Source organism: Oscarella lobularis, chromosome 12 (genome assembly GCF_947507565.1).
Source record: "Oscarella lobularis chromosome 12, ooOscLobu1.1, whole genome shotgun sequence".
Taxonomy (NCBI): domain Eukaryota; kingdom Metazoa; phylum Porifera; class Homoscleromorpha; order Homosclerophorida; family Oscarellidae; genus Oscarella; species Oscarella lobularis.
In genome coordinates, this window is record NC_089186.1 from 1,590,297 (window position 1) to 1,607,729 (window position 17,433).

Here is a 17,433-nt window from a genome sequence, read left to right on the forward strand (position 1 = left end):
ACTCGTCATGTGACCCCTTGTAGATGTACGGGAAACTTGGACGCTATGATGGGACAACAGCGAGCGTTTCTCTTGCGATTTTCCGTCTCTTCAGTAGTAACATGCACCATGGCACTTCCATTTCTAAGCATCCTTCTAAGCATCCTACTCTCGATAGCCTACAATTACAAACAAGTGACCAAGACTCATTGCGCGGTACGACCGTAGCCCAAAACCAATCCAATCTTCAGCCCAGCGTCTACGATCTAGGTACCAAACGTTGTTCCATCGATCAGTGCAGCTGTAGGAGACTACTCGCCTCAGAAATACATTTTTCGTGGAGCAATCGGTCTTCACGCCCCCTTGGTGTACGGGCTACAGGTTCTATACTACAATCGCTTCAAATCGTGGAATTTGAGCGGGTTCTTTCGACTGCTCAACCTTCTCCAACTGCTGGCTAGATGGATCGAAATCACGTGTCTTCTTATCTTAGCTGTTGTAGCATCGAGTGAAAATTTCCGTATGAACGATCCTATACACATATTTTAATTATTTAAATCAAATTTTTGAAATTTATATAGTTGGTTATTTTTAGATTGGCACGAAATGGCTTTTATTCTTTTCATGTTTTTCTCTTACGTCGAAATGATGGCCATGTTGGCAATGACGAAATACGGACGTCCCTCGAAAATGAACCAAAAAGTTTCCCCATTAGCCATACTGATAAATAAAACGATAAATAATTAGTTTTCCTACAGGAGCTCCACTCATTTCGCACCAAACTCGCGCTCTTCATCGTGAACGCGATTTCCTTTGCACTGGCAGTCTATTTCTACGAAAGACACAACGCCTACTGTGAGCCCTACGGTAGGCAAATGTACCACTAAGCTCGTCCTATACCCTAATACGTCCCCCTTTTAGTTTACAGCCTCTTTGCTACTCTAGAATATATCGTGGTCATGGCTAACATAGGATTTCATGGCACGGTCAAGTGGGACTTTGACGACTGCTGTCTTACCGTGGGAAAATCAAATGACTGGTCAACAAGAGTAGACTGAGCAAACCGAAGAAGGTGGATTGAAAAGGGGAGCTTTTACAGTTAAAAATAAAGACACAACAGTACAAACCGGACATAAATACGGCGAAATTAATAGTATTAGTTTATTTCGCGAGAGTTACTTTCATTTTGTCGTCGGTTCGTCCTTTCCGCTTTGCGCTTCCTTGCCTGTCGTGTCCCCCTTGGGAAGCTTCAGACCGAACTTGCTTTCGACGTCGGCGAAGATGGGAACGGCGACGCTGTAGCCGCCAATGTGATCAGGATTCGTGACGCTCGCCATGTAGCCGCGCTTCTGGGCTTTCAATAGGGCCCTCTTTGCAGCCTCCTGCTCACTGAATCTAAAGAGAAGTGATATAGATTATAATATACGGATATGTACACTAGCAGTCTTCAGTACATTTAAAAATTAGACAAGGGTACTGTAAGGTTAGTACGGTATATAAGAAAAAGTATACACTTATATGACGTTGTCTTACTTTCCCCTTCCGAAATCGACGTCGAATAGTCGCTGTAGCAATTCGTAGACCATCAAAGTGACGCCGAATTGGGGCGACGATCTCACGACCCGCGCTCCGGCGCCGACCCAGAATTTACGCATGCCCTCTTCGCGATAGATTTTACGCGCGGCGTCGAAAAATCCGCTATAGGTCGTCTGCTTTTCGCGCGCTTGAACCTGAAGGCGAGTCTTGATGACGTCGGCCGGAGTGACGAGAGACGCGGCCGGCATGCCGGCGACGGCGGCGGCGACAAGAAGAGACACGGGACCGTTGTAGCCGTCTTCGTCGGCCGTAATCGGTTTCATGTGAGCGTACGCGGGGAAATAGATCGCCGAGAAGGGAATATCTCGCACGAAGCAAGCCGACGCTCCCTAACGAAAAATCAATAACTATTTAATTATATTGATTATTTATTTTTGTTGCCTTGTAGAGACCGGAGAAGCCGAGATCGAGTATGATTTTGATGGCGCTCGCCGGTCGTCCGCCGGCTTCCGTTGCCGTTTGAAGACGAATTTTGACGATTTCTAAAGGATTAGTGAAAAGGACTTGATGGCCGCCGGCCTAAGAGAGAGGGGGGCAATTTTTCAAAACCAGAAAAAACGTCTCTCGTCTTACGATTCCGCCGGCGATGATTTCGCGCATTAGAGGAAGCTCGCCGCTTTTTTTCGTAAACGTTTGCCTCGCCAAGTCGTTTACCTAGATCCAGAAAAGTAGACAACTACTCCATATGCGCGAAGTCGTGCGTACAGTCAATTTAATAGCTTTCTCCGGGGCAACGCCAATTAGTTGCGGCAAAAGACCTGAGACGTAAATGAATTTATTTATTCATTTATTTATTTATTTATTTATTTATTTATGTCCTCCTTTCTTACCTCTGTATAATCCCGGAATTCCTTCGTATCGAAGCGTCTTCTTAAAACAGTCCCAGTAACTCTTATACGCTATTTCGCCGACGAAGTGCGCGCGCCTCTGATTCTGCATTCTCGTTTTCAAAAAGTCGATCGGATAGACAGCAAAGGCGCCGCAAGCTATAAAAACAAATCAGCTAATAAACTATGATATCATTATGACGTCAGTACATCCAGCTAGTGATCCGAGAGCAAATCTATAGGCCGATTCAATAGTTTGCCACGCAAATCCTATATCCTTTCTTTCTATTGTTTTTAGATCAGATAGTACCTAGGTGTGTGAATAAGATAGACAAAAAAACGTCGATACTGAACGCTTTGATTACCCGGACTTCCGTGTGCGGCGCATGAGGCAACAGCCTTCGAAAATCATCCAAAGTAACTCGCCTGTCGAAAAAAAAACAATAACTAATTAAAAGGCACGTGGTAAAATTAGGGAGACGCACCCCGTTTTTCTCTCTAAATCGCAGAGCTGAAACATGATGTCGACTTCGAGAGGAGTCACCTGTATAATATTCACTAATAATAAAAACACCCCTCCAATTTTATGAAAAATACTTGAGGAAACTTTCTAGCTCCACTCATGACTTCCTCTAAAAGAACATGCATCGAATAAGAAAATAAGAAAAATGGTTTCTTTTAATTCACCTCGCGTGACGTGTTTCTTTACGTTCTCCGACGTCACCGTCTTCATGACTTCGTGAAGCAAATCCAAATTGCTGAGCATGCCGTTGAACGCCGTGAAGTACGCGTAGCTGACGCTGTGACTCTTCGTCGTCAATTCCCCGCCAACCTATATGTATATATAAGAATGGGGAAGTGAGGGAGGAAGCGTAAGAACGCGCCCCACTACACTGAGGAAACGTATTAGCATATATTATAATATGTGGTACAGTAAACTGAATAGAACATACAAGGGCAAGGATCATATCAACTATAGACCCACTGTGAATTATATATAGTGTTACAGTTACAGAACCTCTGCCCATAATAAAGGTCCTCTAGTGAAACATCTCAATACTACAGCATATCAGATGTATAGTCAAGGAAGAGAGGCTACATCAAAGTGACTTCTAACAAAAACCCCCCATGTCATAGTATCCTCTACACGTGGGTGCCGTGTCCTCAAACTGTTTCTATAAAAAACTCGTTGTTGCGCGTTTTTTTTTTTCTTACCGTGACCAAATTCTCGTTGATGTACGTCGAGAGCAGGTGCGATCGCGTCTGCTTCATGACGTCGCGAAACGCCATCGCCGATATCGCGCCCGATTTTTCGACGTCGCTTCGAACGAACGCCTGCTTGGCGCGCTCCATCTGCAAGTCGCGAATCATCTCGGAGAATTCCTGAAAGCGCACGTGACCCTTGCGCTCTTTGCCGAAGTACAAGTGAATAAATTGGGAATTGAAATCGAAAGGGAAACGCTGCTCGACTTCGGTCGTACTGATGACCTGACGAAATTCATCTAATGAGAAACAATGAGGAAACGATGGAAGGTATCAAAGCCCCGCCCACTCGATTCACCCACCGAAAGAAATCACTCCATTCGCATTCATATCAAACATAAGAAAGGCGCACTTGTACAGAGCATCCGGGGACGAGAGCAGCGATTCGAATGACGTGAATTCGTCGAACGATATCAAACTGTAGTAACGAAAATAATGCGTGGGCGTGGTCGAGTAGTTTTCTCTCTAACCCGTCCTTCGTTTGATCGACGACGCCCGCTAGGACATTGAGCGAGTTCTCGTCCTTGTGTATTCCGAGAAATCGATGATAGAAGTCTTTTGGCGTCATGTAGCGATTCGCTTTTTCGGTTACGGACGCGTACTAGTCCCGTAAAGCGATTTTTCGCGCGTTTCTCGCGTTTCGTCGCGCGGCGTACCTTGTCGAATACTTTTCGAAGTTGAGCGGGATCGGCTCGCGACGCGGTCGGACCCGACTGTCGCATTTTCGAAGAGATTTTAGACATCGAAACATACGGGACTTTATATTTCATCTTACGTCGCATTTCGCGTAGCCGCGGCGTCGTAGAGCGTTGATGCCCGCAGCGCGGTCGCTCAGCCAGCCTTTGGAATCCATTAGCGACTGCCGACTGGGGAGTTGTTGGGAAGTATTCGTCTACACGGGTCGTGCACGTGAAACGCTACTTGCGTGCGCTAATACGCTATTTTAGCCCGGTTAGCTAATTATGTAGCGCCAAAAACAAAAACACCGAAACAGCAACAGCACAAACAAAAACAAATTTCATGCAAGGCAAAACAAAAACACCGCGACAGCAGCAGCAGAAACAGAAACAAAAAAGAATTTCACGCACCAGAATTGAGACGACAGAACCATATTTCCACTTGAGGTTGGACTTGGAGTTTGAGTTGGAAGCGGAGTCGTGATAATGGGAGGTGGAGTAGTCAGTAGTGTAGCGCATTCTGACGGCTGCAACAGACTAGTAACACAGAGAGTGGTAAGTCCCAAATTTAATTAATTAATTATTTAAACAATGTTACAGAGAGGAAGACTCCTGACACTTCGATAGTTCAGTACATCTAGCTCAAAGACAGTATATAGATCGAGTGCTCATCTACGGCTTTATTTATTCTGTACTTGAGTTTCGGAACGCAAAATCCACAGAAAGGGTCTGGAGCTGCGAGGCAATCTAAGCACGTGGTCAGAGCGTTGCATTCTTGCACAGGTATTGCTGTCAACTAAACGTATTTATGTATCACTGCATGAACAAAGTGGACATTTGAGAATTCCTGCTCACGTTAGAGTCTGATAGAGCGTAGACAACAGACCTATCCGGATTTAATTCAAGACTGAGAATTCTTCTGGAACTGCTTGTAGACAACGTCCTTATCAGCCGAGATGAAGAGTTCGTACGGACATCTATCTAGAACGCAACATCTAGCATTTACATGTTTGAATCGTCACCTCAATTGATTACTTTATCGACTGTGCCGTCACTTTTGCCGGCAAACGCAACCGTATCGGTACTGTAGGCGACAGTGAAAGTCACAGCTGTAAGACTACCAGACGGCGAAGCGGGAATTTCATAAAAGGCGCTGCTGAGTATTGGGTCGCTTGAAGGTATTTCTAGATTGATGTCAACGACGGAAGGGCTGCAACCGGTGCCGTCCCACAAAGTTCTCTACAGTCAAGTCAAACTACTAAATGGAGAGATGACACCGAATTCCTCACCAGCGTATCAATGCACGGTTTTAAACTGTCCCTTGCAAAGCCACGAGAGCCGGAGATTCCATTCCTACAATTTTCCAGCCCTTGCTTATATTTAGCGTTGATTTGAGGAACTGAAACGACGCATAGCGCGCTGGCACCGGTGCCGTCAATCTTCTCATTGAAAACGCCCATAAGAACATCGTCATTTCCAACGCTACTTGCCAGCAAAGTACCCACTTTTCCAACGTAAAATGACTGCATATATTTGTACGTTTTACTGTTTCCTTTGCATTCAATGTAAGCCTCCAGGTAAGCGTAGAACGTGTTCCTCGACATGCCTTGGTCGTTCCGACATATGCGCGCAATTAGAGTTCCTCCAGCAGACGAAGAATCTGTAGCAACAAAATAAACGAATTCGCCACTCCCAAAGGCACTTATAATGTCAAACGGAAAATCTAGTGGAAAATTTATACTTCCCACCAGCGGTTGAAGCAGATTTTCATAACCCATGCCTCGCACACTGATCTCAAATGGCTTCACCGACGACAAAGCTCCCATGTGCGTGACGAGAAACAGGGCTGGACGGCCGAGGTAATCATAGGAAATAACTCCTGCTGAATTTGAGTCCTCATCGCGTGTAACAACGATCATTTCAACAGCAGGAAATCCTCCCGCTTTGAATATCTCCTCGTCGCTTCTAGAAATAGTACTGACATTAGATGCCGAGCGGAGATTGCACGTGCCAGCTTGCAAATTTCCACACGTCAATACAGAGTCGCCACTTTCATTGAGAAGCAGAAGTTGGTTGAAATTCGACTGAATCTTTGTCGGAATAGTGTTATCAAAGCACGACTGACTGGAAAACCAATCGCGTGGAAAGCAACCCTTGTTATCGCTGAGAGGCCCCGTTTTTGCAGTGCGGCTCGTCTGAAGTGGCGAAGGAGCGAGTTGAAAAATAGCGTCTTTTCCCGCAACATAGATATCGCCCGTCGTTGGATGGACAACCACACGACGAAGTGGTGCGTTTGACGAAGGCGCGGTCCAAGTAGGATACGATGAGACGGGTATAAGAGAAGAAACGCAGAGAACGGTGGCGATCAGAATCGCTAGACGTCTCGGACGTCTCTGCAGCGAGAGCGCGAGATATGCCATGCAAACCACGGAAGATCCGGAAGAAGGGTCTGAGGATACGTTTGGAGTCACGTGCTATATCCTCGTTTTTCTCGACTTCGTCTTAGTCCGCCTTCTTTCAGAAATCATTGCTACTCTGCAATAGAAAGTTCCCAAACTCATTTTCACCTGGACGCAGGCATCCGAAGACGGGCAACGCCCACCGACTTCCTGTTTGACTCAAAACAGTGCGTCGTAACGATCGTAAACATCCGCCGTATGGGGTTGCGATGGGCCAGCGCAAGAATAAGGGAACTGCGTACGACATAATGAGCACATAAATAGACGGTGAAGGCAAACTGAAAAAAATTGTCACAGCAGCAGCGACACATCCACTGAAGGTCACAGTACGGTCAAAACGCCTACGCGTTGTCTGCATGATCAACCGCCGCAACGTTTGTTGACACTCACCCAGACTTTTTGCGACTAGGACATCCAATTTCAAAGCGAAAACTTTTGGCTTTGATAGGAGCGCAGTCTCCCTCGTAGCCACGATTTCACGCACCACACTTGAGACGGCAGGATAATACTTTTTCCGGACGGCTCTGCAGCTTCGCAACCAAGCAGCCCTCTGATCGCCTCCTTATCGTACGTCACGTTGGAAAGGCGAAACGACTTACACCGACCCGGTTTGATTCTGCGCGGCGCTTCGAACGAACACGGACGATGCTGGCATATTCGAGAGGTCTCCAACAGGGGTTTCTCGCAGCTGCCGGTGCAAGAGGCTAGCACTTTCCTCGTTCGTTTCTGAATGCCAAGATCACATGAACGGCTGCACGGAGACCAGGCGCTCCACGGCCCGTAAACGCACTCGTGTCGAGGCGTGCACACGGGCAGCTGACGTTCACCTATACCAAGATCCCCCCGCATTAGTAGATCACGACTTCTGCTGTTCGTGAGATATATTACCGGTTACGTAGGTCGAAATGACTCGACATAAGGGAAGGCTACTGTAGTCGTATCCTATACGAAGAGCCGCTTCCAACGCCCATTCGCACGACCGGTTCTGGGTGATGGCCATAAAGAGAACGGCAAAATAAGCACCACGAAATCTATAACACTCATAAAAATATTTAATAATTATTATTATTATTTAATTTTTTACCCGGATTTGCAGTGAAACAAAAGCGGACATGTCTCCTCGAACACTTCCTTGAGTAAGCAGTAATAGCTATCGACGGCGTCTTCGTCGAAGCGATAACAGCCGCCGACGGGCACGTGACAGTATTTAATTCCGCTCTCGTCCAATCGAAGTCGCTCGAGCGTCTCATTATAGCCAACGGCATCGCCAAACTCGCACGTGTTTTCAGATTCAAAGTTAACGGTGGAATCGGGAGATATGTACGAATTCGGTTTCGTCGGATCGAGACGGAAGTTCATTAGATTTTCCGTTAGCTGCCTTCCGCCGTTATCGTACGTTCTCAGCGCCGACGAGTTGACGTTCAGTAGCGACACTTCCTCTTGAGAGGGCGCATCACCGCACGGATCAAACGCGCCCATGCGCATATTTGCTACGACCTTGAACTCGTCTTTCTGAATGTTACAGACGCGATCGGATTGAAATTGAGCTGAAATGTAAACGCAATCCGTCAGACGCTTCGCCTCCCAGAATCTCTTCCACGCAAGCGGATCAGAAACGGTGGGAACGTCGGGGCACGTGGTCGAGTCGGCGACGACGCTACGAGCCGTCTGAACGAACTCTCGAACTCCTCGATAGTCGAACCCGATTTCCAAACCCCGACTGAAAACGTCAGAGCACGATATTTCATTCCGTTTGGCCAAGTAAAGAAGCGTGACGCCGGTCGCCGCCAAGGCGGCGTCGCAGTGAACTAAAATCGGTTTGGACAATTCATCGACTGCCGCTTCGAAAGCGTCGACGGCTTCGACGCTCGACCAGGAGATGTTGCTTGGAAGATGTCTGTATTCGATGCCGGCAACGTCTGATATGCTAACGTAGTCTGACGTGTCGGGGAGATAGTCGTCGCAGTTTGTGTCATTGCAAAAGGCGTGGTCGGCTTCGGTGAAGTAAAAAATCGATAGGATCGATTTGAATTCTCCGCTTTCGGCGGCGTATTTAATTTGACGATCCGTTGGACGACCTATATGATGTAGATGGGATATGCATCGTGACGTCGGTTCGATGTCTGCGCACTGCTTCACCTGCGGTCGAGAAATCGTCGTTGATTTTCTTCGCCCACCAAGCCTTTATTCGAGCCTCAGATGCGTGGCAGTGACCGAGGCAGAGTGTCAGTGCAACGAACAATGGAAGAAGACGCCCCATGACGATGATTCACACCCACTCGCGCGCGCAGTCGGTTCGCGCAAGCGCGGAAAAAATGAAAATTTTGCACAGGTCACGTGACGATACTTGGCATTTATGACGATTTTTTTAGAAAGGTCTACTGTCCGGGAGTGTCGGCTTTGGCTCAGCCCTCATCAAGCAACTCCTCTCGTTTGTCCTATAAAGCCGATTCTAGCAAGGGCCGACAGCTTCGTGAGATATAAGATGTCTCCACGATCGTCCGCCTGTCGGTACCGTTAGCTTAGAAACGTAATTTTCCGCAGCCGACTACTTCCGCGTCTTCGCATGCTCCTAGGCGAGATCTCTCACCATCTGGTGGACAGAGACCTCCACCGTGAACCCATTATAGATCAGCTAGCCTTACTGTTGCGGCAACGCATCTTAGAACAACTTCCCTGGGAACCCCCTGGGAACCACGCTTCTCTCGTCGGTGCGTGCGCTAAACTATAGCAGAAGCGGCAAAGCCGCCATGGATAAATTGACTCGTGTAATTGATAAAGCAGCGACAAATAGAGTGAACGCCAGCCTTGCCAGTGCCTAATTACTTGCAGCGCTTGTTAATCAAAACGGCGACTTTTCTAGACCGGCCAACTCTAAAGCGCTTCGATTTGAATTTCATAGGAACGCATTCGCCTTCATAATTGGAGGATTTTGTGCACCAGACTTGAGACGGCAAGACAACGCTACGATTTTCTCCTGAGGACGTTTGAGCCGCGCAGCCGCCGGCAATCAGCTCTCTGCGAATTTCCTCCCCATCGTACGTTACGTTTTCAACTGGAATCGACTTGCACCGACCTTGTTTCACCGCCGCTTCAAACTCACACGGACGATTCTGACATATGCGACAAACTACCAATGGATTCTTGCAAGCGCCCCCCGCAGACTCAAAAAGCTCCCGTGATCGTTTTTGAGTACCGATGCCACAAGAGCGGCTACACTCAGACCACGCGCTCCAATTTCCATATAAACACAGTGGTGCTCTTGTAGTGGGAGTGATCGTGGTAAGTGGTGTTCCTGTGGTGGGAGTGATCGTTGTACTATCAGCAGTTGTAGGTGCAGGAGAGCATTCGGGCAATTGACGGTTACCTACACAGATCCCAATAATTAAACTACCATGACGTCGGTCATCGCTTTACCTGATGCAAAGCTTGATATCACTTGGCACATAGGATAGCTTCTGTAATCGTAACCTATACTGAGGCCTGTATCCAAAGCCCACTGGCAAGACTTCTTCTGAGTGATGGCCAAATAGAGCAGAGCAAAGTAAGCTGACCGAGTACTAAAAAGAATAAGACACATGCAGCCCTCAAATTATGCCGCGGCTCTCGTACCCGGTTCGGCAGTGAAACAAGACCGGACACTTCTCTTCGAACATTTCTTTTAGCACGCAGTAATGGCCTTCGAGAGCGTCTTCGTCGTATTGATAGCAGCCTCCGACGGGAACGTGATAATATTCAAATTCGTACTTTGCCAGTGCAATTCTCTCAATCGTCTCATTGTAGCCAATTTCGTCACCGAACTCGCAAACATTTTGGGATTCAAAATTATCAGTGGAAGTCGGAGAAACATAAGAATTCGGTTTGGTTGCATCTAGGCGAAATTTCAGGAGATTTTTTCTCAGTTGTCTTCCGCCGCTTTCGTAAGTTTTGGGCTTATAAGAGTCGATATTTATAAGAGTGACCTCCTCTTGGGACGGTCGATTACCGCACGGAATCACAGGCCCCTTTCGCATATTCGCAATAGTCTTGAACCCGTCTTCGCGAATGCTACAGAGATCCCCGACCTGAATTTGCCCGGCAATATAAACGCAATCAGTCAAACGCTTGGCCATCCAGTACCGCTTCGAAGGAAGCCTCGGTTTATGGAGATAAGGAGAACACGAAGGCGATTTCGTGAGAGTGAAAGCAGTGTGTGTAAATTCGGGAATTCCTTGATATTCGAACCCGAACGCCCGACCGCGGGAAAATACGTCGGAGCATTGAATCTCGCCCCGCTTCGCCAAGTAGAGAAGCGCAATACCGGTCGCGTAAAACGCATTGACGCAGTGGACTAAGATAGGTTTAGGCAATCTCTGAACATCCGCTTCGAACTCGGCGACGGCGCGGGCACTCGACCACGAGACGCCCCTTCGAAGAAACGCGTATTGAATGCCTGCTAACTCAGCTATTTCAATGCAACCGGGCGTGCTGGGATAGAAGTTGCACGTATCGTTGCAGCGCCGCTCCTCCTTGGAAAAAAAGAAAATACTTAGAATCGATTTGAATCGACCGCTTTCGGCGGCGTATTTGACTTGACGATCAGTGAGACGACCTTAGTGGGGAAAATACTACTGTAGTATATAGAATTTCTTTTAATTAGGAGACAACAAGTCTCGTTTCACCTGCGGTCGAAAAGTCCTCATTGATTTTCTTTGCCCACCACGTTTTTCTCGACGCCTCGCTGCAGCCGAAGACGACGAATGCGCCGACGACGAACAATGGAAGAAGAACACGCCCCATAATGATCCTACGCACAAAGTTGTCGCGCAAGCGCATCGTACGGTAGTACCCCAATATTTAAGAAGAAATCCTGACAGTTCTATATTTGCACTATACGACGGGAAAGAACTCACTGATAAAACACAAGGCCAACGCACTCTAAAATAAACCGATCGATCAGTAGCTCAATGAACCAGTCCTACTGAAGAAAGTAATCTGGATCAATTAATTTAGACAGGACAAATAAAATTCTCTCAGGCCTAGCTAGACGGTCTTACTACAGACTCGTTTCGGTGTACGAATCCTCGCGAACGTTCTTTGGCCTGACCAAAGGAAAAGGAACGAGGGTCGTGCCTTTCTTCGACGGCAAGGGATCCTCGAGCGTGTAAGGCGGCGGGGAGGAGCTTCGATCAGGAGGAAAGTACGATTTTACAGCGTGCCGAGGAGCTAGGGCATTTAGGGGAGCAAGAACGGTATCGACGCCAATGATGACACCAGGAAGATTACTAGTGGCCTCTAGAGCATTTTCGGGTGGCGAAACGATGGATGGCCCCTCTTCGACGACGGCGGATGTCGTCTGCGAGACTTCGGAGAGCGACATGGCATTGGATTCCGTTTCTCCGACGACGACGTCGGGATTTATGCTGACGTAGCCGGACGACTTGAACGACTTTTCGTACATTTCGATTTGGGAGATTCGCTCTTCGACGCACTGGGCGGTGAGACGGGCTTCGCCTTCGGAATCCCAGCATTCTTCGATCATCTCTTCGATCGCTTCAGTTGGCTATACATAAATAGAATATATATCTTTGGTACTATGCCCCCTCTCCTTACGTATGGCGTTTGCGGATATCTTTGGAATTGCGGTCTCATTCGCAGTTTCACGACGCACTCCTTCATTTCTTCGAAGCCTGGATGCGAACCGACCTCTTCTTGGAAGGGCTGCTGATAAGCGGAAACGTTTCCTATGGACAGAACGGATCGCTCGCGTCTTTGAGTAAATTCATCAAAGGCGTCACTTGCCGTTTCCCAGATCGCATCGCGAGAAAATTTCCCAAAGTATCAACGCCATGGCGTAGACGTCGATTCTCAGAAACGATTCCCTGTGAAAACTGATGGCACCTTCCAACACTTCAGGAGCCATGTATCGAATAGTGCCAACCTACGAGAGAGAGAGAGAGAGGAGAAAACGTCACACAACCCAACGTAAGAGACTCAGCTTATCTTTGATTTACCTGGCCCTGGGCTTCGACCAAGCTCGTTCCCAGTTGAAACTTCATCGCCAATCCGAGATCCGATATACAGCAAACGCCTCGACTCTTCATCAACACATTCCGACTCTTCATGTCCCGATGGGCGATCGCCGGCTTCATAATCCCGTCGGCACTCCCACTCGCCGCCGCCGCCGCCGCCGTCGTCTCGGCGTGCAAATAGGCGAGCCCCCGCGCAATCGACTTCACCAAGCCGCACAACTCGCCGAACGTCACGACGTTATTCCGCAAATGATCCATCAACGATCCCATGCCGTGATACTCGGTGATAAGCCAATACTCGAGCCGCGACTCCGGCTCGTCTTCGTCCTTCTCGCGCGCGCTCGCCGCGACGAACTTCAAAACGTTCTCGTGCCTAATCGGCGGCATGACGTACGCTTCGACTTCGGAATTCCACGACTTGTGGTCAAAGAATATCTTCGCCGCGTACGCGTCGTCGTTGCCGCACGCGACGCGCCACACGTGCGCAAAACGGCCGATTCCAATGTGTTTCTCCTTTCGAACGGCGCCGAAATCGAAGCTCGGATTCAACGCGTCGACGTCGCCGTACGGCGACGGCGACATCATCGCTATGTCGCCGTTCTCCTTGTCGTTCAAAGCGATCGCACCCGCGCCGCCGTTCTCGTCGTCGTCGTCGCCACGGCGACTGCGACTCCACCAATAGAAAAAAAGCACGAATACGACGGCGACGAATACGACGCAGCTCACCGTCGCTACGATGGCGATGATGATGACGCGCATGTCGCTCGTTGGAGTCGCCGTCGATGACGTCACGAGGACGGAAGTGGCAACCGGCATCGGCGGCGGCGTCGGCGTCGGCGTCGGCGTCGGCGTCGGCGGTTTCCAGTCCGGCTGGGTCACGTTGTAGAGATTGCACAAGTCGCCTTTGCAACAGCACGAACAGTGACGTCCCGTCACGTGGCAGTTCGGCTTGCATGCGCGATTGCAACCCAGATAAAACTCGCATTTGGAGTGCGTGACGTAGCGGCGATTCGACGTCGCGTTCCAATCGAAGGCCACCACGCAATTCGTTCTCAGCGGATCGAACACTTCTCCAGTTTTCTTCTCCTTGCACGATTCGAGAACTCTAGGGCAATTCTCGAGCTCGCAGTTGGTCGCGCCGTTGCAGTAGTACGTCGGCACTTGCCCGTCGGATAGATGGGGTCCCACTGTGTCGCGAGAGGTCTCGTTAGTTCTACGCGCGTCACGGATCCTAGAAAGGATCCCGTGACTGTACGTACCTATAAGGACGACGAGCAGATGGAGAGCGACGAGGGAAGACGCCCGACGAGGCGCCCGAAATCGAAACGACTTCATCACCTTTTGTCCCAGGAAAAGGAATGTAAAGGTGAATGTCCCGTATACCGTGACGTAGTGTGCTTTTTTTTGCTAAAAAACGCCGTGAAAGCATGAACTTAAATATCGTTCTGCATTTCTAGATGGGCCGGGCGCGAAGGGAATTGCTAATTAATTAATGAATTAATTAAAAGCACTGATGATGAAACACAAGGCAACACACTTTCTAAATAAATCATTCGCTCAGCAGTCTACTAGAGGCAATTAATCTCGATTCTTTAACTAAAACGGGCAAATAAAATTCTCTCAAGGTCTGTCTGGCTCGGTACTGTATTTCTATACGCGGCTAACTTTACAGACTCGTTTCGGTGTACGAATCCTCGCGAACATTCTTCGGTTTGACCAAAGGCAAAGGAACGAGAGCCTTGCCTATCTTTGACGAAGACGGTAGGGGATCCTCAAACGCGTAGGGCGGCGGAGAGGAGCTTCGATCGGGAGGAAAATACGATTTTGCAGCGTGACCAGCGTCCAGGGCGTTTTGGGAAGCAAGAACGGTATCGGCGTCACTGGGGACCCCAGGGGAATTACTAGCGGCCTCTAGACCATTCTCAGGTGGTGAAACGATGGACGGCCCCGGCCCCTCTTCGGCGGCGGCGGACCCCGGGTGCGAGATTTCGGAGAGCGACATGGGATTGGATTCCGTTTCTTCTCCTCCTCCGATGTCCGGATTCATGCTGACGTAGCCGGACGATTTGAACGACTTTTCGTTCATTTCGATTTGGGAAATTCGCTCTTCGACGCACCTGGCGGTGAGACGAGCTTCGCCTTCGGAATCCCAGCATTCTTCGATCATATCTTCAATCGCTTCAGTCGGCTACGCATAGACAAAAAATATTAGAAGTACTTCTCTATCTAAGGCCCACTTTGCAGTACAGCTACGTACTTCTACTCTACCGTGTACTGCGATCCCCCATGAATATTCCCCGTCTCCTTACGTATGGCGTTTCCGGATATCTTTGGAATTGCGGTCTCATTCGCAGTTTCACGACGCACTCCTTCATTTCTTCGAAGCCTGGATGCGAGCCGACCTCTTCTTCAAAGGGCTGCTTATAAGCGGTAACGTTTTCTATGAATAGAAAGATTGCTTGCGTTCACGAGCGAATTCGTCAAAGGCGTCCACTTGCCGTTTCCCAGATCGCATCGCGAGAAAATTTCCCAAAATGTCAACGCCATGGCGTAGACGTCGATTCTCAGAAACGATTCTCTTTGAAAACTGATGGCACCTTCGAGCACTTCAGGAGCCATGTATCGAATAGTGCCAACCTAACAACCCAACCTAAGAGACTCAGCTTATCTTATTTTGATTTACCTGGCCTTGAGCTTCGACCAAGCTCGTTCCCAGTTGAAACTTCATCGCCAATCCGAGATCCGATATACAGCAAACGCTTCGACTCTTCATCAGCACATTCCGACTCTTCATGTCCCGATGAGCGATCGCCGCCTTCGTCGTCCCATTGGCACTCCCGCTCGCCGTCGTCTCGGCGTGCAAATAGGCGAGCCCCCGCGCAATCGACTTCATCAAACCGCACAACTCCCCGAACGTCACGACGTTACTTCTCAAGTGATCCATCAACGATCCCATGCCGTGATACTCGGTGACAAGCCAATACTCCAACGTTTCGCCTTCGTCCTTCTCGCGCGCGCTCGCCGCGACGAACTTCAAAACGTTCTCGTGTTTGATCGGCGGTTTGACGTAGGCATCCACTTCGGAATTCCACGACTTGACGTCAAAGAATATCTTCGCCGCGTACGCGTCGTCGTCGTCGTTGCACGCGACGCGCCAAACGTGCGCAAAACGACCGATTCCAACGTGTTTCTCCTTTCGAACGGCGGCGAAATCGAAGCCCGGATTCAACGCGTCGACGTTGCCGCCGTGCGACGACGACGACGCCATCGCTCCGCCGCTTTCCATGTCGTCCAAAGCGATCGCACCCGCGCCGTCCTCGTCGTCGTCGTCGTCACGGTGACTGCGACTCCACCAATAGAAACAGAGCACGAAAACGGCGGCGACGAATACGACGCCGCTGACCGTCGCTACGATGGCGATGACGATGACGTGCACGCCGCTCGACGGAGTCGCCGTCGATGACGTCATAACCTTCGTTGATGACGTCACAATCACGGAAGGAGAATCCGTCGACGACGGCGGCGGCGACGGGGGCGGTTTCGGTTGGGTCACGTTGTCGAGATTGCACAGGTCGCCGTAGCAACAGCACGAACAGTATCTTTCCGTTTCGTGGCATTTCGGAATGCACACGGAATCGCAGTGAAAGTCTCTTATCGTACAAAAGGCGTTTGTCACGTACATGCGATTCGACGTCGCGTTCCAGTTAACGGCCAACATGCAGGCCGCCTTCAGCGGACCGAGGAGCGGATTCTCGCACAATACTGGAATCTTGGAGCAATGCTCGATGTCGCAGTTGACGGCGCCGTTGCAGTACGTCGTCGGCGTTTGCTCGTACGATAGATGGGGTCCTATAAGGAGGAGGAGGAGGAGGAGGCGGAGGAGGAGCGTTTTTTGTTTTTTTCGAAATCGCGCGTCGTCGCGTCGACGTCGCGCGCTGCGTGTACCTACCTGTAAGGACGACGATCAGGTGAAGAGTGACGAGGGAATACGACCGACGAAGCGTGCGAAATCCGGACGATTTCATCGCGTCGCGTCGAACAAAAGGTTATCGCCTTTTGTCCTCGGGGGGAACGATGGACCGCTGAACGTCCCGTATAAGCTGAACATATTTTTTGACGCAGTGACGTCATTGTTATCCCGATTGGCGCGGTGTGCTGGGAGAGACCGACTACTGTGCACGTATTTTTCTTCTTCATCGCCGAGAAATTCGTGGACTCTCTATAACGGTTGGGTCTGCTAATGTAATTACACTTGAATTGCTTCCATATGTACAGATGCTCGGACAATCTTGCATCAAGATGATGGCAGGAGAGATTAAATCTCTGATGGCAGGAACGCTTGAGCGCACGCTAGCCTAAAAAAGTAGCGAAAGCAGTCAATCAATAGTGCACTTCTATCTAATTAGCCAGACAAAAAAAAAGATTCTACAGTATTAAAACTTAAGAAATTACAAACTACAGAAAGATTCTTTTCGACGCAGACGGACAATTGGTTCATGTATGAAGAATAGCTGCTGCAAAAACGTTGAGCGTCGTCGCTAGGGCGACGACAGTAACGTAGACGCGTACGTCGCTTAGTGGACTGGACGACGACGACGACGACGACGACGGCGTCGCCGCA

At 49.2% G+C, this 17,433-nt stretch overlaps 7 protein-coding genes across 7 annotated transcripts; 1 reads left to right on the forward strand and 6 right to left on the reverse strand.

Moving 5' to 3' along the window:
- Positions 1–34: 34 nt before the first annotated feature.
- Positions 35–1,105, forward strand: LOC136193760 (post-GPI attachment to proteins factor 2-like). The gene is made up of 5 exons (XM_065982723.1): positions 35–195; positions 250–499; positions 575–681; positions 738–846; positions 901–1,105. The coding sequence occupies exons 1-5, from the start codon at positions 46–48 to the stop codon at positions 1,035–1,037; spliced, it is 753 nt and encodes a 250-aa protein (XP_065838795.1). The 5' UTR covers positions 35–45; the 3' UTR covers positions 1,038–1,105.
- Positions 1,036–4,580, reverse strand: LOC136193750 (electrogenic aspartate/glutamate antiporter SLC25A13, mitochondrial-like). Its single transcript, XM_065982707.1, has 16 exons — positions 4,441–4,580; positions 4,322–4,378; positions 4,136–4,266; positions 3,968–4,083; positions 3,618–3,904; positions 3,090–3,234; positions 3,000–3,034; positions 2,888–2,946; positions 2,768–2,828; positions 2,613–2,712; positions 2,406–2,561; positions 2,281–2,333; positions 2,149–2,229; positions 1,957–2,094; positions 1,513–1,904; positions 1,036–1,374 (listed from the first exon to the last, which is right to left on the reverse strand). The coding sequence occupies exons 1-16, from the start codon at positions 4,516–4,518 to the stop codon at positions 1,161–1,163; spliced, it is 2,103 nt and encodes a 700-aa protein (XP_065838779.1). The 5' UTR covers positions 4,519–4,580; the 3' UTR covers positions 1,036–1,160.
- Positions 4,581–4,683: 103 nt separating this feature from the next.
- LOC136193996 (plexin-A4-like) lies at positions 4,684–6,768 on the reverse strand. The gene is made up of 6 exons (XM_065983004.1): positions 5,632–6,768; positions 5,378–5,581; positions 5,198–5,323; positions 5,038–5,138; positions 4,941–4,979; positions 4,684–4,879 (listed from the first exon to the last, which is right to left on the reverse strand). Exons 1-6 carry the CDS (start codon positions 6,760–6,762, stop codon positions 4,684–4,686), a joined length of 1,797 nt encoding a protein of 598 aa, XP_065839076.1. The 5' UTR covers positions 6,763–6,768.
- Positions 6,769–6,839: 71 nt separating this feature from the next.
- Positions 6,840–9,481, reverse strand: LOC136193863 (uncharacterized). Its single transcript, XM_065982854.1, has 5 exons — positions 9,447–9,481; positions 8,941–9,394; positions 7,886–8,879; positions 7,690–7,832; positions 6,840–7,628 (listed from the first exon to the last, which is right to left on the reverse strand). Exons 2-5 carry the CDS (start codon positions 9,059–9,061, stop codon positions 7,222–7,224), a joined length of 1,665 nt encoding a protein of 554 aa, XP_065838926.1. The 5' UTR covers positions 9,062–9,394; positions 9,447–9,481; the 3' UTR covers positions 6,840–7,221.
- Positions 9,482–9,556: 75 nt separating this feature from the next.
- LOC136193861 (uncharacterized) lies at positions 9,557–11,616 on the reverse strand. The gene is made up of 4 exons (XM_065982853.1): positions 11,463–11,616; positions 10,414–11,392; positions 10,219–10,361; positions 9,557–10,168 (listed from the first exon to the last, which is right to left on the reverse strand). The coding sequence occupies exons 1-4, from the start codon at positions 11,614–11,616 to the stop codon at positions 9,624–9,626; spliced, it is 1,821 nt and encodes a 606-aa protein (XP_065838925.1). The 3' UTR covers positions 9,557–9,623.
- Positions 11,617–11,636: 20 nt separating this feature from the next.
- On the reverse strand, positions 11,637–14,178 carry LOC136193858 (activin receptor type-2A-like). The gene is made up of 5 exons (XM_065982850.1): positions 14,072–14,178; positions 12,795–13,999; positions 12,583–12,721; positions 12,394–12,524; positions 11,637–12,343 (listed from the first exon to the last, which is right to left on the reverse strand). The coding sequence occupies exons 1-5, from the start codon at positions 14,145–14,147 to the stop codon at positions 11,837–11,839; spliced, it is 2,058 nt and encodes a 685-aa protein (XP_065838922.1). The 5' UTR covers positions 14,148–14,178; the 3' UTR covers positions 11,637–11,836.
- A 168-nt stretch (positions 14,179–14,346) lies between these two features.
- On the reverse strand, positions 14,347–16,908 carry LOC136193859 (activin receptor type-2A-like). The gene is made up of 5 exons (XM_065982851.1): positions 16,762–16,908; positions 15,496–16,661; positions 15,311–15,449; positions 15,122–15,252; positions 14,347–15,000 (listed from the first exon to the last, which is right to left on the reverse strand). Exons 1-5 carry the CDS (start codon positions 16,835–16,837, stop codon positions 14,479–14,481), a joined length of 2,034 nt encoding a protein of 677 aa, XP_065838923.1. The 5' UTR covers positions 16,838–16,908; the 3' UTR covers positions 14,347–14,478.
- Between the last annotated feature and the right edge of the window lie 525 nt (positions 16,909–17,433).

Coding starts and splice junctions, on each gene's coding strand:
- LOC136193760 (XM_065982723.1), top strand. CDS start 46: ATGATGGGACAACAGCGAGCGTTTCTCTTGCGATTTTCCGTCTCTTCA. Junction 196..249: donor TGACCAAGACTCATTGCGCG/GTACGACCGTAG, acceptor TCTACGATCTAG/GTACCAAACGTTGTTCCATC. Junction 500..574: donor AGCATCGAGTGAAAATTTCC/GTATGAACGATC, acceptor GGTTATTTTTAG/ATTGGCACGAAATGGCTTTT.
- LOC136193750 (XM_065982707.1), bottom strand. CDS start 4,518: ATGGATTCCAAAGGCTGGCTGAGCGACCGCGCTGCGGGCATCAACGCT. Junction 4,267..4,321: donor TTCGAAAAGTATTCGACAAG/GTACGCCGCGCG, acceptor TTACGGGACTAG/TACGCGTCCGTAACCGAAAA. Junction 4,084..4,135: donor GTCGATCAAACGAAGGACGG/GTTAGAGAGAAA, acceptor TCGTTACTACAG/TTTGATATCGTTCGACGAAT.
- LOC136193996 (XM_065983004.1), bottom strand. CDS start 6,762: ATGGCATATCTCGCGCTCTCGCTGCAGAGACGTCCGAGACGTCTAGCG. Junction 5,139..5,197: donor ACGCTCTATCAGACTCTAAC/GTGAGCAGGAAT, acceptor AAATACGTTTAG/TTGACAGCAATACCTGTGCA. Junction 4,880..4,940: donor TGTCAGGAGTCTTCCTCTCT/GTAACATTGTTT, acceptor CTGTGTTACTAG/TCTGTTGCAGCCGTCAGAAT.
- LOC136193863 (XM_065982854.1), bottom strand. CDS start 9,061: ATGGGGCGTCTTCTTCCATTGTTCGTTGCACTGACACTCTGCCTCGGT. Junction 8,880..8,940: donor CGACGATTTCTCGACCGCAG/GTGAAGCAGTGC, acceptor TACATCATATAG/GTCGTCCAACGGATCGTCAA. Junction 7,629..7,689: donor CATTTCGACCTACGTAACCG/GTAATATATCTC, acceptor ATCTTGGTATAG/GTGAACGTCAGCTGCCCGTG.
- LOC136193861 (XM_065982853.1), bottom strand. CDS start 11,616: ATGCGCTTGCGCGACAACTTTGTGCGTAGGATCATTATGGGGCGTGTT. Junction 11,393..11,462: donor TGAGGACTTTTCGACCGCAG/GTGAAACGAGAC, acceptor TTCCCCACTAAG/GTCGTCTCACTGATCGTCAA. Junction 10,169..10,218: donor GATATCAAGCTTTGCATCAG/GTAAAGCGATGA, acceptor GGATCTGTGTAG/GTAACCGTCAATTGCCCGAA.
- LOC136193858 (XM_065982850.1), bottom strand. CDS start 14,147: ATGAAGTCGTTTCGATTTCGGGCGCCTCGTCGGGCGTCTTCCCTCGTC. Junction 14,000..14,071: donor TCTGCTCGTCGTCCTTATAG/GTACGTACAGTC, acceptor CTCGCGACACAG/TGGGACCCCATCTATCCGAC. Junction 12,722..12,794: donor TGGTCGAAGCCCAGGGCCAG/GTAAATCAAAGA, acceptor TCTCTCTCGTAG/GTTGGCACTATTCGATACAT.
- LOC136193859 (XM_065982851.1), bottom strand. CDS start 16,837: ATGAAATCGTCCGGATTTCGCACGCTTCGTCGGTCGTATTCCCTCGTC. Junction 16,662..16,761: donor CCTGATCGTCGTCCTTACAG/GTAGGTACACGC, acceptor TCCTCCTTATAG/GACCCCATCTATCGTACGAG. Junction 15,450..15,495: donor TGGTCGAAGCTCAAGGCCAG/GTAAATCAAAAT, acceptor TTGGGTTGTTAG/GTTGGCACTATTCGATACAT.